The sequence below is a fragment of the Thalia democratica genome, chromosome 8, assembly GCF_965202585.1.
Source record: "Thalia democratica chromosome 8, ktThaDemo2.hap1.1, whole genome shotgun sequence".
Lineage (NCBI taxonomy): Eukaryota > Metazoa > Chordata > Thaliacea > Salpida > Salpidae > Thalia > Thalia democratica.
The window spans coordinates 7,052,823-7,064,395 of record NC_139172.1 but is presented as its reverse complement, the minus strand read 5'-3'; the positions used below and the strand labels follow the sequence as shown (position 1 = coordinate 7,064,395).

At 26.4% G+C, this 11,573-nt stretch overlaps 1 protein-coding gene across 1 annotated transcript; it reads left to right on the top strand.

Annotated features, from left to right (window-relative positions):
- Positions 1-382: 382 nt before the first annotated feature.
- Positions 383-10,146, top strand: LOC145843437 (uncharacterized). The gene is made up of 15 exons (XM_082950919.1): positions 383-526; positions 911-967; positions 1,604-1,707; positions 2,187-2,306; positions 2,856-2,887; positions 3,096-3,192; positions 3,405-3,539; positions 3,888-4,017; positions 4,346-4,467; positions 5,152-5,345; positions 5,679-5,834; positions 5,969-6,014; positions 6,223-6,316; positions 6,486-6,614; positions 9,168-10,146. Exons 1-15 carry the CDS (start codon positions 395-397, stop codon positions 9,390-9,392), a joined length of 1,773 nt encoding a protein of 590 aa, XP_082807045.1. The 5' UTR covers positions 383-394; the 3' UTR covers positions 9,393-10,146.
- Positions 10,147-11,573: the final 1,427 nt, after the last annotated feature.

The window sequence follows — 11,573 nt, the reverse complement described above, 5'->3', positions numbered from 1 at the left end:
ACAGATAACTATTTATTTATAACAATTTTACAAGAATTGAATTATAATAATAAAATTTGTTAGACCTCTTTTTTTTTATCTTTATTGTGATAATTGTTTTTTTAAAAGTGAAGTAAACTGCTGCTAATATCATTTAAGTTCTAGTATGGAAAATTATATAAAATAAGTAGCATATGTAATTGTGATACTGGTAAACTTATGATAATTTAAATTATATATTTTGTATAGGTGCTCTTGTTTTAAGTTAAAATTATATATAATTTTTTTTGTGAATATAGTATTTGATATGATTTTATTTAAGTTATAACTTTAAATTAGTTTTAGTTTGGCACATTACTTTTAATTACATAACATTGTCTGTAATATAGTTTTGTTTAGATAACTGTACTAAGTAATGATCAAGCGAGGCATTGGCCTTGTTGAAGGAAATTATCCGTTAAAGCAGAATCAATTTAGCAATGACAAACTGTGCCACGTCAAGTTGACAGAAACGTCTCAAAGAGCACTTGATAACCTAATTGAAAGTGTTAGTTGAAAAAATAAGTCATTTTTATAAACAAGTAGAGATATAGAATAGATTAAATAAATATTTAAGCAGATGTTTTGTTTTGAAATCTACAATAAAAGTAAGCTATGATGCTTTTGTGAACATATTTTGGTAATTTTTAAAGTTTGTCCAGACAAAAATTTTATATTTTAATTGTTCTTTTAAATTTGATGAATTTTTGTAGAAAAGCAGCTTGTAGTTTATAATGATAAAATTGTCATAATATACTTAAACTATCAAATATTTTTAAATTGTAAGTTTCAATACAAAAATGTTTAATTTGACCACTTTTAGAGAAATAAATAAAAATATAAATCAAAGTGTTAAATAACGCAATTTTCATTTTATTTTTATTTTGTACAGGGTGCAACAAAGTACTCAAAAGCGGTTATCAAGGTATCAAGGATCAATAACCAAAATGTAAGTTTACATAAGCATAAACTTTTTGGTGGCTTGTACTACATTAACCTCAATTAGTTATTACCAAAATTTCAGTAATCTTATATAAATAACTTATATGATTTAAAAACAGCTAATATAATTAAATGTTGTTATACCAGCTACAGTAACTATTTAGTTTCAATGTAAATTGCACTTTTTCAACTCTCACATATCTAAGCTGTGTTTACACAAATTATTTTACTACAACCAAAAGTTTTGATGAATAAAAAAAAAACTTAAACATAAATTTGTTAAATTGTGTATCTACTGCTGTTTTACTATTTGAAAGATGTTTAAATTCTAAACAATAATTAAACAACAGTAAAAGTAATGTTAACTTTTGTATAAATATACACACACAAAAATAATGCATACACATTTTTATTATTCCATTGTGTACAAAATAAACTATGATTTTAAGACTGCTTCATAACTGTATAACTTTCGACTTTGTAAAATGGTGGTGTTAAAATAGTTAGAAGTTATTTAAATTTTCATAACAATAACATTTTAACAACAGTTATGGTTTGAAACAAAATGGTTTTATTTTATATCCATACTAAAAACCTCAATCTTGCTTTTTTTATCTCATATAAACTCATAAAATCTTCACAGATACTCAAGATACCCACTGGCGATGGAAGGTACAAAACCTTCTGCTTTCAAATTGCCACTTACCATGAGGAAAATTCCAAACCAAATGTTATAAAACAAAAAAGGTTTGAAGTTATCCAAAAATGTACTAATATATTTTAGGTTATTCTTTATAGTAAATATGTGTTACAAAAAAATGATAATGTTATAAAAAAGCAAAGTTAGTTTAGTTTATCAGATTGAAAATGTATACTGTCATATTTTTAAATTCAAATGTGTTAAAACAAAATTAAATTATTTTTTCGCTTACATACACTTACAGTATATTAATTTTTTTAATTCCGAATTGCCTAGAAATAAACATTAGTTTTGTTTGTTATTTTTTACAAAAAAATAAATCAATACATTTATTTTTTGCATTAAGAGATTTTAATAGTTTAACAGCTTTATATTACATTTTGCTTCTAAAGCTATAAACATATACCATTATTTATTGTTAATATCTAGTTATAGTATCATAAATTAAAAAAACCATGCTACCACAAGGTCTTTTTTACTAAAGTGTTCATAAAATTTGAAATGTTAAAAATTAAATGCATTGCAGAAAAGATTTGTTTATGTTGGGAACGGCGGATGTTAAGATGACAGTTAATGCTACTAATGACTCTTTCGGTCAGACTTATCTTTCTATGAAAAAGATCAACCACAAAAACCAAGAGTCTAGGTAGGCGATTTTATAAGTTTATTTCTCTCTTTTATATAATATTATTAAATAATTAGTCTACCGGTTTACTAAATCAAGAGTTTTAGCTCTAATTTTAATTCTCAAAGTTATGTTTGTCTCTCTATTCTTTTTATTTGATAATTTTAAAATTATGTTTTTAAAATAAATTTATATTTTATAGCGTTAAATTTAACATTGTCTTGACCAAACATACAATTATTTTTTGTTTTAAAATTTCCATGCTTTGTTTATATATTTTAAATTTAGATTACATATTTGCTTATTTTATTTATTTCGTTGTTTTAGATTGAATTTTTTCATTTTAAAAAATCTTTATTTTGTTTAATACTATTTGTAATGTTTCTGTTTTAAACATTTACTTTTCAGTTAAAGTTTGTAACAAATGGTCGCTAATATAAATATTATTAAACCAGATTCAAATTTTTCCTTTATTTTGAGAAAGAAAAAAAATTAAATTGAGTTGGTTGTCATATTGTTTATACTAAATTAGAAAGCTTTTATTACTTAAAATAATAGTTAATTTTTTAGCACTCAGCTTTTGGGCAACGGAAAAAAACCAGGTAAACTAAGTTCTACTTTAATTAAAATAAAGTTTGTTAACAAAATTATTTATTCAACTAATGTCATTTGTATGCATATTTTTTTCAAAGGCTTTATACAAATAAATACATTATCTTATTTTATAAATTATACAAATTTAGAATAAGCAATTAATAACTGATTGAAATCATTTTTGAAAAAATAGAAATAAAAGTTTTATTATTAAAGGTGGAAAACACAAGAGATACCAAATATCAAACAACAAAAGATTAAATATATTGAACAAAAAATGTCCGCCCCAAAACAGAAGCTCTTTCATTAGTAGGTTAGTTTCTGAAGACAACTTTTTGATACATTTTTTGTTTTACAAGGGACTCAAAATTTAGTAACCAGCTCTCAGTCGAAAATGTTTTCGTTCTGTTGTTTTAAGGAAAACAACTTTTAGTTTAAATACAAACGTTTTGAAGTATTTTCATAAAAACTTATGTTCCAATTTTTAATCAATAAACTCTAAAAACTTTCATTTTATTTTCTAAGCTCACAAAACTCGAACCTTCTGTCGCTCACTCCGAGCAACCCCACCAAAGATGCTTCCGATTTTTCAGGCAGGAAGAAAACGGCGCCTTCGCTCGTCGGCTTCGGTAAAAAACCGTTGCTCAACATCAGCTCCCCGTTAGTATTGTTTTGATCAGTTAAAATAAACAGTTTAATTTATTTGCTTGTTATGCTTTACATGTTTTTAAAGGAAGAAAAGTAGAACGTTGATTGTAACTGTTACGAAAACAAGTTTATAACAGTAACAAATTAAATTAGATACACTGTTTTTAATATTTCTTCAAATTAGAATTACAAAGCAAAACGCTTATTAAGTTGATTATTCTGTTAATTTTATAGCTATTATAAATAGTCTACTTCTTGTTTTTATTGAACCGGAGCACCAGCAAACTTCTACAACAAAAATCAAAAAACTTTTAATCATTTAGTTTAAAGAAAATTTTTATTATCAAATAAAACTCGCAGCATCAAGGATATTGTGATTCACTTGCTGGCGGTGAGACCTTACAAACTTGACCATTTGGTTGACAAGCTCAACAAGCTTCAACCCAAATCCGACTTAAATGACCAGCAAGTCATGAGCATACTTGACAAAGTTTGTTTTCAATTCTTTATTGAATTTTCAGTGAAAAAAAAAATTATAAAGTAGCCCTACAAGTTAAACGTTACATGTTTTTATTTTAGAAGAAATCGTAAAAATAATATATTTTGAATAGTAAATAAAAAACGAAGATGTAAATTTAAAAGGAAAAATAATAGAAAATTGAACACGTGAAAATTAGTGTCGTCCTGTTGGAGTACTTTGATTTGTAATTAAGAAAATTTCATTTGTTGTTTGAAATATATTCGTTTTATTATTTTCCCAACAATAAAACGCTTTTTATCATAACATAACGTTGAATATTTATTAAAAATACTCAAAGGTCGCCGAATCAGTGAAGAGCACTTCCCAGCCGGCAGTCTACTCCTTGTTGCCTCAATGCTACAAAGAGGTGAGTGCAAACTGGGGAGGTTACAACGAGAAAGACCGCAACAACGTCCTGCAGTTAGTAATCACAACAAGTTGTTACGTATCATTTATAGCAGATAATTAATCTTTTGAAAGGAGTGCTACTAAAGTTTGTAATTTTATATACGACGTTTTATTGAGTGTCAAATTAAATGTTGAATCACATGATAGTCGGTTTTTGTACTTTAACTGCAGTTGTTTAATTTAGCTCAGCTCAGCTAATGATCTGTAAATTTAATAAAATACTTTGTCCAGTTACATCATAGTGGTTTACACACTCTGTTTTCTGACGAGATGTTGTTATCTTAATCTTAATGGAATTGTTATTTGCAACACTAGTTTTTGCTTCTAATGAAGTTTCAATTTTTTTTTGTCTTATAACACTTGTATAGCTGGTTAAAAAGCTACTGCTCTGAACAAAATTTACAAAAATCAGCTGGTGTCGTTTTCAGATATGCTTTTTATATATTTGCTTTTGCTTGTTGTGGTAAGCATAAAGCTGAATTGAAATTCTTTAAAATCCGTGCAGTAATTGAAAATGTCTTTTCATTTTTCATTTCTTTAAATTACCTGTTGTTGTTTCAGCCAACTTGTTGATAAAATAGTTTTGAATTTGTTTACTTATTTACATTCTTATGTTAATTTTCTCACTGTTTAATATCTTCCTAAAGTATGTTTTTTAAAGCATATTATACACTAAAAATTCCTTTGAACTTCCAGTAAAATCAACGCTGAGGAGATGAGGGTGGAAATCGAGAAGAAATCCCCCAAACCGAAACCGCAACACAAGATGAAGTTCAAGGAGGAGGATTTCGTCAACACAATCCAGCCGAAAACCCGCGTCGCCAACCACCAGCGGAAAAAATCCCCACGGGACTCTCCGTTGAGAGATTTGTCTGATAGTTCACCTGCAGGTATTTTTTTGAAAACAGTTTTTGCAGTTTAAAATATTCATATCTGTTTTTTGAGCAGAACTAATTTTTGAAGTTTTTATTGTCTTTTGTGTGCTTATAAAAATTTTCTCTCTGATGTTTGGCATGTTTAATTTTTCATATTTTTGAGGAGCGAAACTCCGTCAGTCAATAAAGTATTTGTGTAAAAGTTGTTCCAATTTTGATCTTGGCTGGTTTGGATTTATTTAACGCCCTAATACGCTGTATCTTGTAAATGTACATTGGATAAAATCATCACATTTCAAAAAGCAATCTTCTACAAGTAATAAAAAACTGATTTTTTTTAATTTCCAGGCAGCAGCCAGAGTGACGTGCAAATATCGATGGGTCTCGTCAGTGACGACATGATGACCCCTTCCAAACACGTCACCCCGCAGAAAGCTCCCCAAAAACAAATAAGAACCCCCAAGAAAGCCGAAGCAGCCGAGCATGGAAAAAATTTGATAAAAAGTAATTGTTATGAAAATAAATGGTTTTTATACTGCCCACGTGTTTTATAAGCGCTCGTTGTTGATTTTGAAAGTTTTTCTACTAATGTTTTTTAAATTAAAAATTAAAATGGTTGTCAATTTTTTTATTTTCAGAGAATGTCGTTGTAACTGCAAGCTATGTGGCTGGCCTATCAGTTAAGTTAGTGTTTTTTAATTATATTTTTAGATTTTTTTTATTTCTAAAATAACTCAAACTTAAACCTTTTTTGTTTTCAGTTGTTACAGCATTCTTGTTAAAAGTAAAAATATTTTTTATTTTGTAGAGCTATATTTTATATGTGAACATTTAATATTTTAACAATTGTCGATGATAAGTAAATTCTTTTTCAACATGCTTGCATTAACAGAGATTTTAGTGAAATAAAAGATGCAAAGACGTATAAACATTACAATGATGTTGGTGCCATGCTTGAGATACGATACAGAGAACTAGAATCAGAGGTATTTAAAAAAACGTTTTCCAGCTGTTTTTAAATTTTATTCAGTTAAAAAAAGCGTTTGTTTTAGTTATTTAAAATAGTTTTTTCTGATAAACCAATTAAAAAAATTATTTTATACAATTGAATCATTTCACTCCTTGTGCAAATAAAATCTATCAAAATAATTTCAGATATCAGAAATTCAAGAGATCATGTGGGCGATGACGAACAAATACAAAAATACAAAAAACTTTTCTTCCGATGGCAACCGGGCTTCGTACAAGGCTAGAGTTGAAAAAAACGTTAATGAAAAAAAAGAGGTTACAATTTTTGTGTTTGATATTTTATATCCCTAACTTGTTTTATTTTTTGATTTACTTTTGGTTTGGGTTAATATAAATGATTTTTAAACAGCATTTTAGAACAGTTGATCAATAATATTTTATAAACCAAATTTTATCATCGAACTGAATTTTGTATAAGTTTTTATTAAACAAGTCTTTACGTTTAAATTGTAAAAGAAATGGTTTATGGACTAATGTTATGTGTACTTACAGGATTGCCACTTTACTTGGAAACCTGAAAAAACATGGAGTTTGACAATTTAGGCAAAAAAAAAAAACTTGAAAACCTGGAATTTTAACATGTACAGTAGTAAAATTTCGATTTAACTCTAAAGATATATCATAAAAAAAATCATCATCCAAAAGTTTTTTATAAAAAAACATATTTAAAGTAGCTTTACAGTATCTTTTCAATGTTTTTATACAGTTTAACACAGTTTCTTACCTTAAACTTAACTTTAAACTAAAAATAGACCCAATAATGTGTACTTTTAAAAACCTGGAAGAAAAATAGAAAAAAAGAGTGGCAACCCTGTACTTATTTCAATTTTGTTTTCATACAAAGTTTATCTATCTATCAATTTTTAATTTTGTTTGTATATAAAAAATTGAAGCTAAACATTTAAATGAAATAAAAATGATACAAAAAACAGAATTTATTGGACAACCTTTCGACGCTTAATTGTCGGTATTTCAAATATTTGAAAGAACTATAATAGATAAATGTGCATTAGTAAATCAAAGCATATATTATTGTTGTTTATAAAATTCAAAATTTAGTCTGATATAAACTGTAAATAAAAATAGTCGAACTAAAATATATAAACACTGTTTAACCAAATAAGTTAATATTTTTTCAAAAAACATTCATTAAAATAAATAAGAAAAGTTAATTGAAATTTCTTAAAGTATAAGGGTTATTTCTTGTTTTAAAAGTTGTTTGTTCAAACTCTGATAATGTCGTTTTATCAAGATGTCTATGTTCACAGTTTGTCCTAGTTTCCAGTTTTGTTCGACACTCTCAAAAAAAAAATTACAGTGAAAACCAGTTATCTTTAGATTTTTACAAACACTACAATTACCTATTAAACTACATTCCCAGAGACAGCAGCACAGCCGTTTTTTTATCTTTAAAGCTTTATAATAAGTGAATGCAATGCGTATATAATAATAACATATTTGGAATTTTTTTCCTAAAATTATTAATATTTAGGCTACATTAGAGTTGAGTTCATGTGATGTTTTATCCTTTTTTTTAAAGTATTTGCTTGTTATATATGTGACTTTAATGTCTTTAGAAAACTCTGAGAGTAATTTTTGCAATTTCAATTACTATACTTTGCTTGATTTACCAATACTTTCAATATTTTGTTATCCTTATTGCTCATTTTAACTTTATTTATAATTTACGTCATTAATGATTCTGCCTGGTTATTTTTTTCTTTAAAACAGCTCTTTTGATTTCTTTATTTCCTGATAATAAACAAAACTTCTTAAGAGAATTGTTTTGTTTGTTTTTAGCAGTTTTGTTGAAGTAAGTTTATTTCTAGCAACCTTAAAGGTCTCAACCAAGTAGAAGGGTAATCAACAACATTTATTTAAACAGGTGTTCTATAAACTCTTACTCAAATAGAATAACTTCTATAGAACAAGAGTTTATAGCTCGATAATTCCTGTAATTAGATTATATATTATCGCTTAACAAGCTCTTTGAATAATTGTTATTTACTTAGTTGATACATTTCAAGTTACACTTTAAAATAGACTAACTTTTGTATGTTACAAATCAAAACATATATACTTTTATTTACTAAACACATCTATTTAATGTAATTCTAGTAAATCTTAAAACTAATCAATGACGTGTGGAAACCTCGTTCAGTAATCAATAATTTTTTATTGAACAATTTAAAAACCAAAGTATCTTATTCTTATAATAAAGTAAATGCTAAATTTAGTAATATTTTTATGTAAAATAAATTCAATATTTTTAAAGTCTGTAGCTAAAATTTGAACAAATATTAAAATATGGTGTGAAGAAATTCGTAGTAAATTTTAATTTTTTCAAAAGAACTGTCTCGATACAGATATTTTATTAAGGGGTAATAGGGATTATTATAGTAGATTAATACAACAATCAAAACAACACTTATATTTATTTACATAAACTAAACAACACAAAGATACAATTACATCACTCTATACGAGAACTAAAGTTAAACACACAAGAAAATATTAGTTCTTAAATCTAACGTGTTTAAAATGCATTTTAACTTAAAGCACACTTGCCGAAACTGCTACTGCACTGTAATTGCAAGTCAAATTCCGTTTTATAAGCACTAAAACAAATGTAACTCCTTTAAGTAAACAATATTGTTTATTGTTTTAGAAAATTGTTTTAAGAGTTATAAAAATTGTTTTGCAAAAGCTTGTTTTGAGAATAATGAAAATTGTTTTTATTATTACAAAAAATTCCATATTTATTCACGAGCTTTAAAATATTAAAATGAGATGCTAATATCATTACAGAACTTCACGAAGCTCGTGAACGAGCACCGAAAGATTCACGCCAAAATAACCGCGCTGCTCGCGCTCATACGCCGCTATGACGTCACAAGGGGCTTGGAGTGCGAGGAGGAGGGGGTGGAGTGGCTGGTGCGGAGGAAGGTGAAGAGCGCGGAGAGGTGCGCCTACATCAACCAGATTTGCAGCAAGGAGCAGATGGTGAAGATGCGGGAGAAGTACGCGGCGTAGAAGAAAGTTGAAAAATCTGCAACTAGTTTGCATGTTTGCTCAGCTTGCATGAGTTCTACTTTAATTTTTAATATTTTTTTTTTATTATTGTCCATAGGCATCAAAACCTAGGCAACTTGAACAAAAAGACACGTAACGAAATAATTCAAAATCAATTTTTATTTAGTGATTTAATTTTTATTTAATTATACGTCATATGTTTGGTTAAGGCGGGTTAATACCAGATTAAAAAAATTATAAAACGATAAAAAAATAAATACTGCAAGCTAAGCGAAAGTGCAAGTTAGTTGCAGGTTTTTGAAACAAGTGTTTGAAATGAAGTTGAATTATAAAATGCCCGGGAACCTTATTTATTTGAAAAATACGTTGTTTTCCATTATTGGTTTGTTGTATTTTACTCGGTAACTTGTTGGTGACAAAAATTTGTTTTTCTTACCCCTTCCTCAATTCTTCCGTGAAAAATAAGTTTAGTTTGTAAAACTGCCTTTATAGTTCATTAACTTTTTATTTTCTAAGTTATTCTTTTGCAATTTCTTGCTTTAGCTTGTTTAAACGTAGCGTAATTAATATTGAATAATGTAGTTTTTAAAATTCTAGATTTTGAAAAAATTACCTTGGAAATTATTATATTTTTTTTATTACCGTCCAAAATATTTTATTGAATACCATTGAAAAATAGTTTGTTAATTTTAAGACTAAAGTATGTACTATTGTTTTTGAATATTTTTCTGAAAATTTTAATTTTTATGTTGGTTAAGTTAGAAAGTATTATTTGAGGGTAATCAAAAATAGCTAATGAACTAAATTTTGTCACTAAATACTTTTTAGATTTTGATATTAAGTTGGCTTTATGATTAACTTAATAAGACTAAACTAGAAATGGTGTAATAAATACTTTTCCATTTAATTAAATGCCATTATTCTTATACTTTTGTGAGACGAAAACTATAAAATTTTAGTTATTTTTGTTCATTTTTATACTAAAAGTTGAATAGGTTTTTATAATTTCCAAATTGAATTATTAGTGTTTTTAGTGTCTTTAAATTTAATCGGTGTATTAGTATTAATATTTGTACTTTTTTGGTGTTTTATTTACAAATAAATAGAACCATGCAATATTGTTTTTCATTTAATTTACATACTATTTTTTAATGGTTATTAATAGAAAATGTTCAAAGAATAATGAACAGCTGTTGATGGTTAAAATTTGTTTTTTATATACATGTTTATATGATATTGTTTAGAGTATATGTAAATATCATATTTAAGCGAATGTACAATATTATAATATTTTTTTGATTTTTTCTAATAATTGATTATTTAGTTTATTCATAAAAAAAAAGACGCTCAAAATATTTGGTCCAAGACCTTGTGCAGTCCTTTCGGCTATCGAGTTGAACACCCCTTGGATACAGTTTAAGATCATGTTAAGGACAACATGTTTTTTTTTGTGTGCAATCAATTACTTTTTTTGTTTTTGAATTGAACATATGTAGTTAATACTATTCTTAAAATAGTTGACAGTAATAATTTATTGAACAAGTTGCAATTAAACAGTACTTTAAAATGAAAAATATTATTAATCAGCTTTTTAATGGTAATTTATTAATACAAGTATCACTTTTGTACGTAAACCTGCAGCAATAACTAACTGTAGAAAACAGAAACTTATAAAATACCTAATGTTAAGTTCTTAATAACTCCTCGTTAAAATTGTTTAAACGATACTGTTGAAAGTTAAATTAAACGAGGAGTGTTCTACTCTAAAAAGAGTATTGTACCAAAACTAAAAATTAATACAAAAGTTGGACAATAAATAGTATAAAGACCATAATCGGCCAAAAAATAATTTTATCCGGTCAGTTATATTGTTTAGTAATGTAAACTGGTGCAGCCAAAAAATTAAAAAAATATGTTTAAAAACTTTTAATTTGTTAAAAAAATTAAATTTAGTTGTGAGATATTAATATTTTTAAAAGTTTTTGATAAAAAAAAGTCAGGTTGCAAAAATAATACGGCACTAAAAGCTTACTAATGTGTACCAGAATAAAAATAATATAAAATACTTTTGTTTTTAAAATTAATTTACATATCAATTTTGTTTAACTGTTTTACTAATATTAATAATAGGCCCGCTATCAGCCAAAAATGGCTATGCGTATTGTTCATAGAAAATTTTAT

Coding starts and splice junctions, on each gene's coding strand:
- LOC145843437 (XM_082950919.1), top strand. CDS start 395: ATGATCAAGCGAGGCATTGGCCTTGTTGAAGGAAATTATCCGTTAAAG. Junction 3,540..3,887: donor TTGCTCAACATCAGCTCCCC/GTTAGTATTGTT, acceptor TAAAACTCGCAG/CATCAAGGATATTGTGATTC. Junction 6,015..6,222: donor GTGGCTGGCCTATCAGTTAA/GTTAGTGTTTTT, acceptor TTGCATTAACAG/AGATTTTAGTGAAATAAAAG.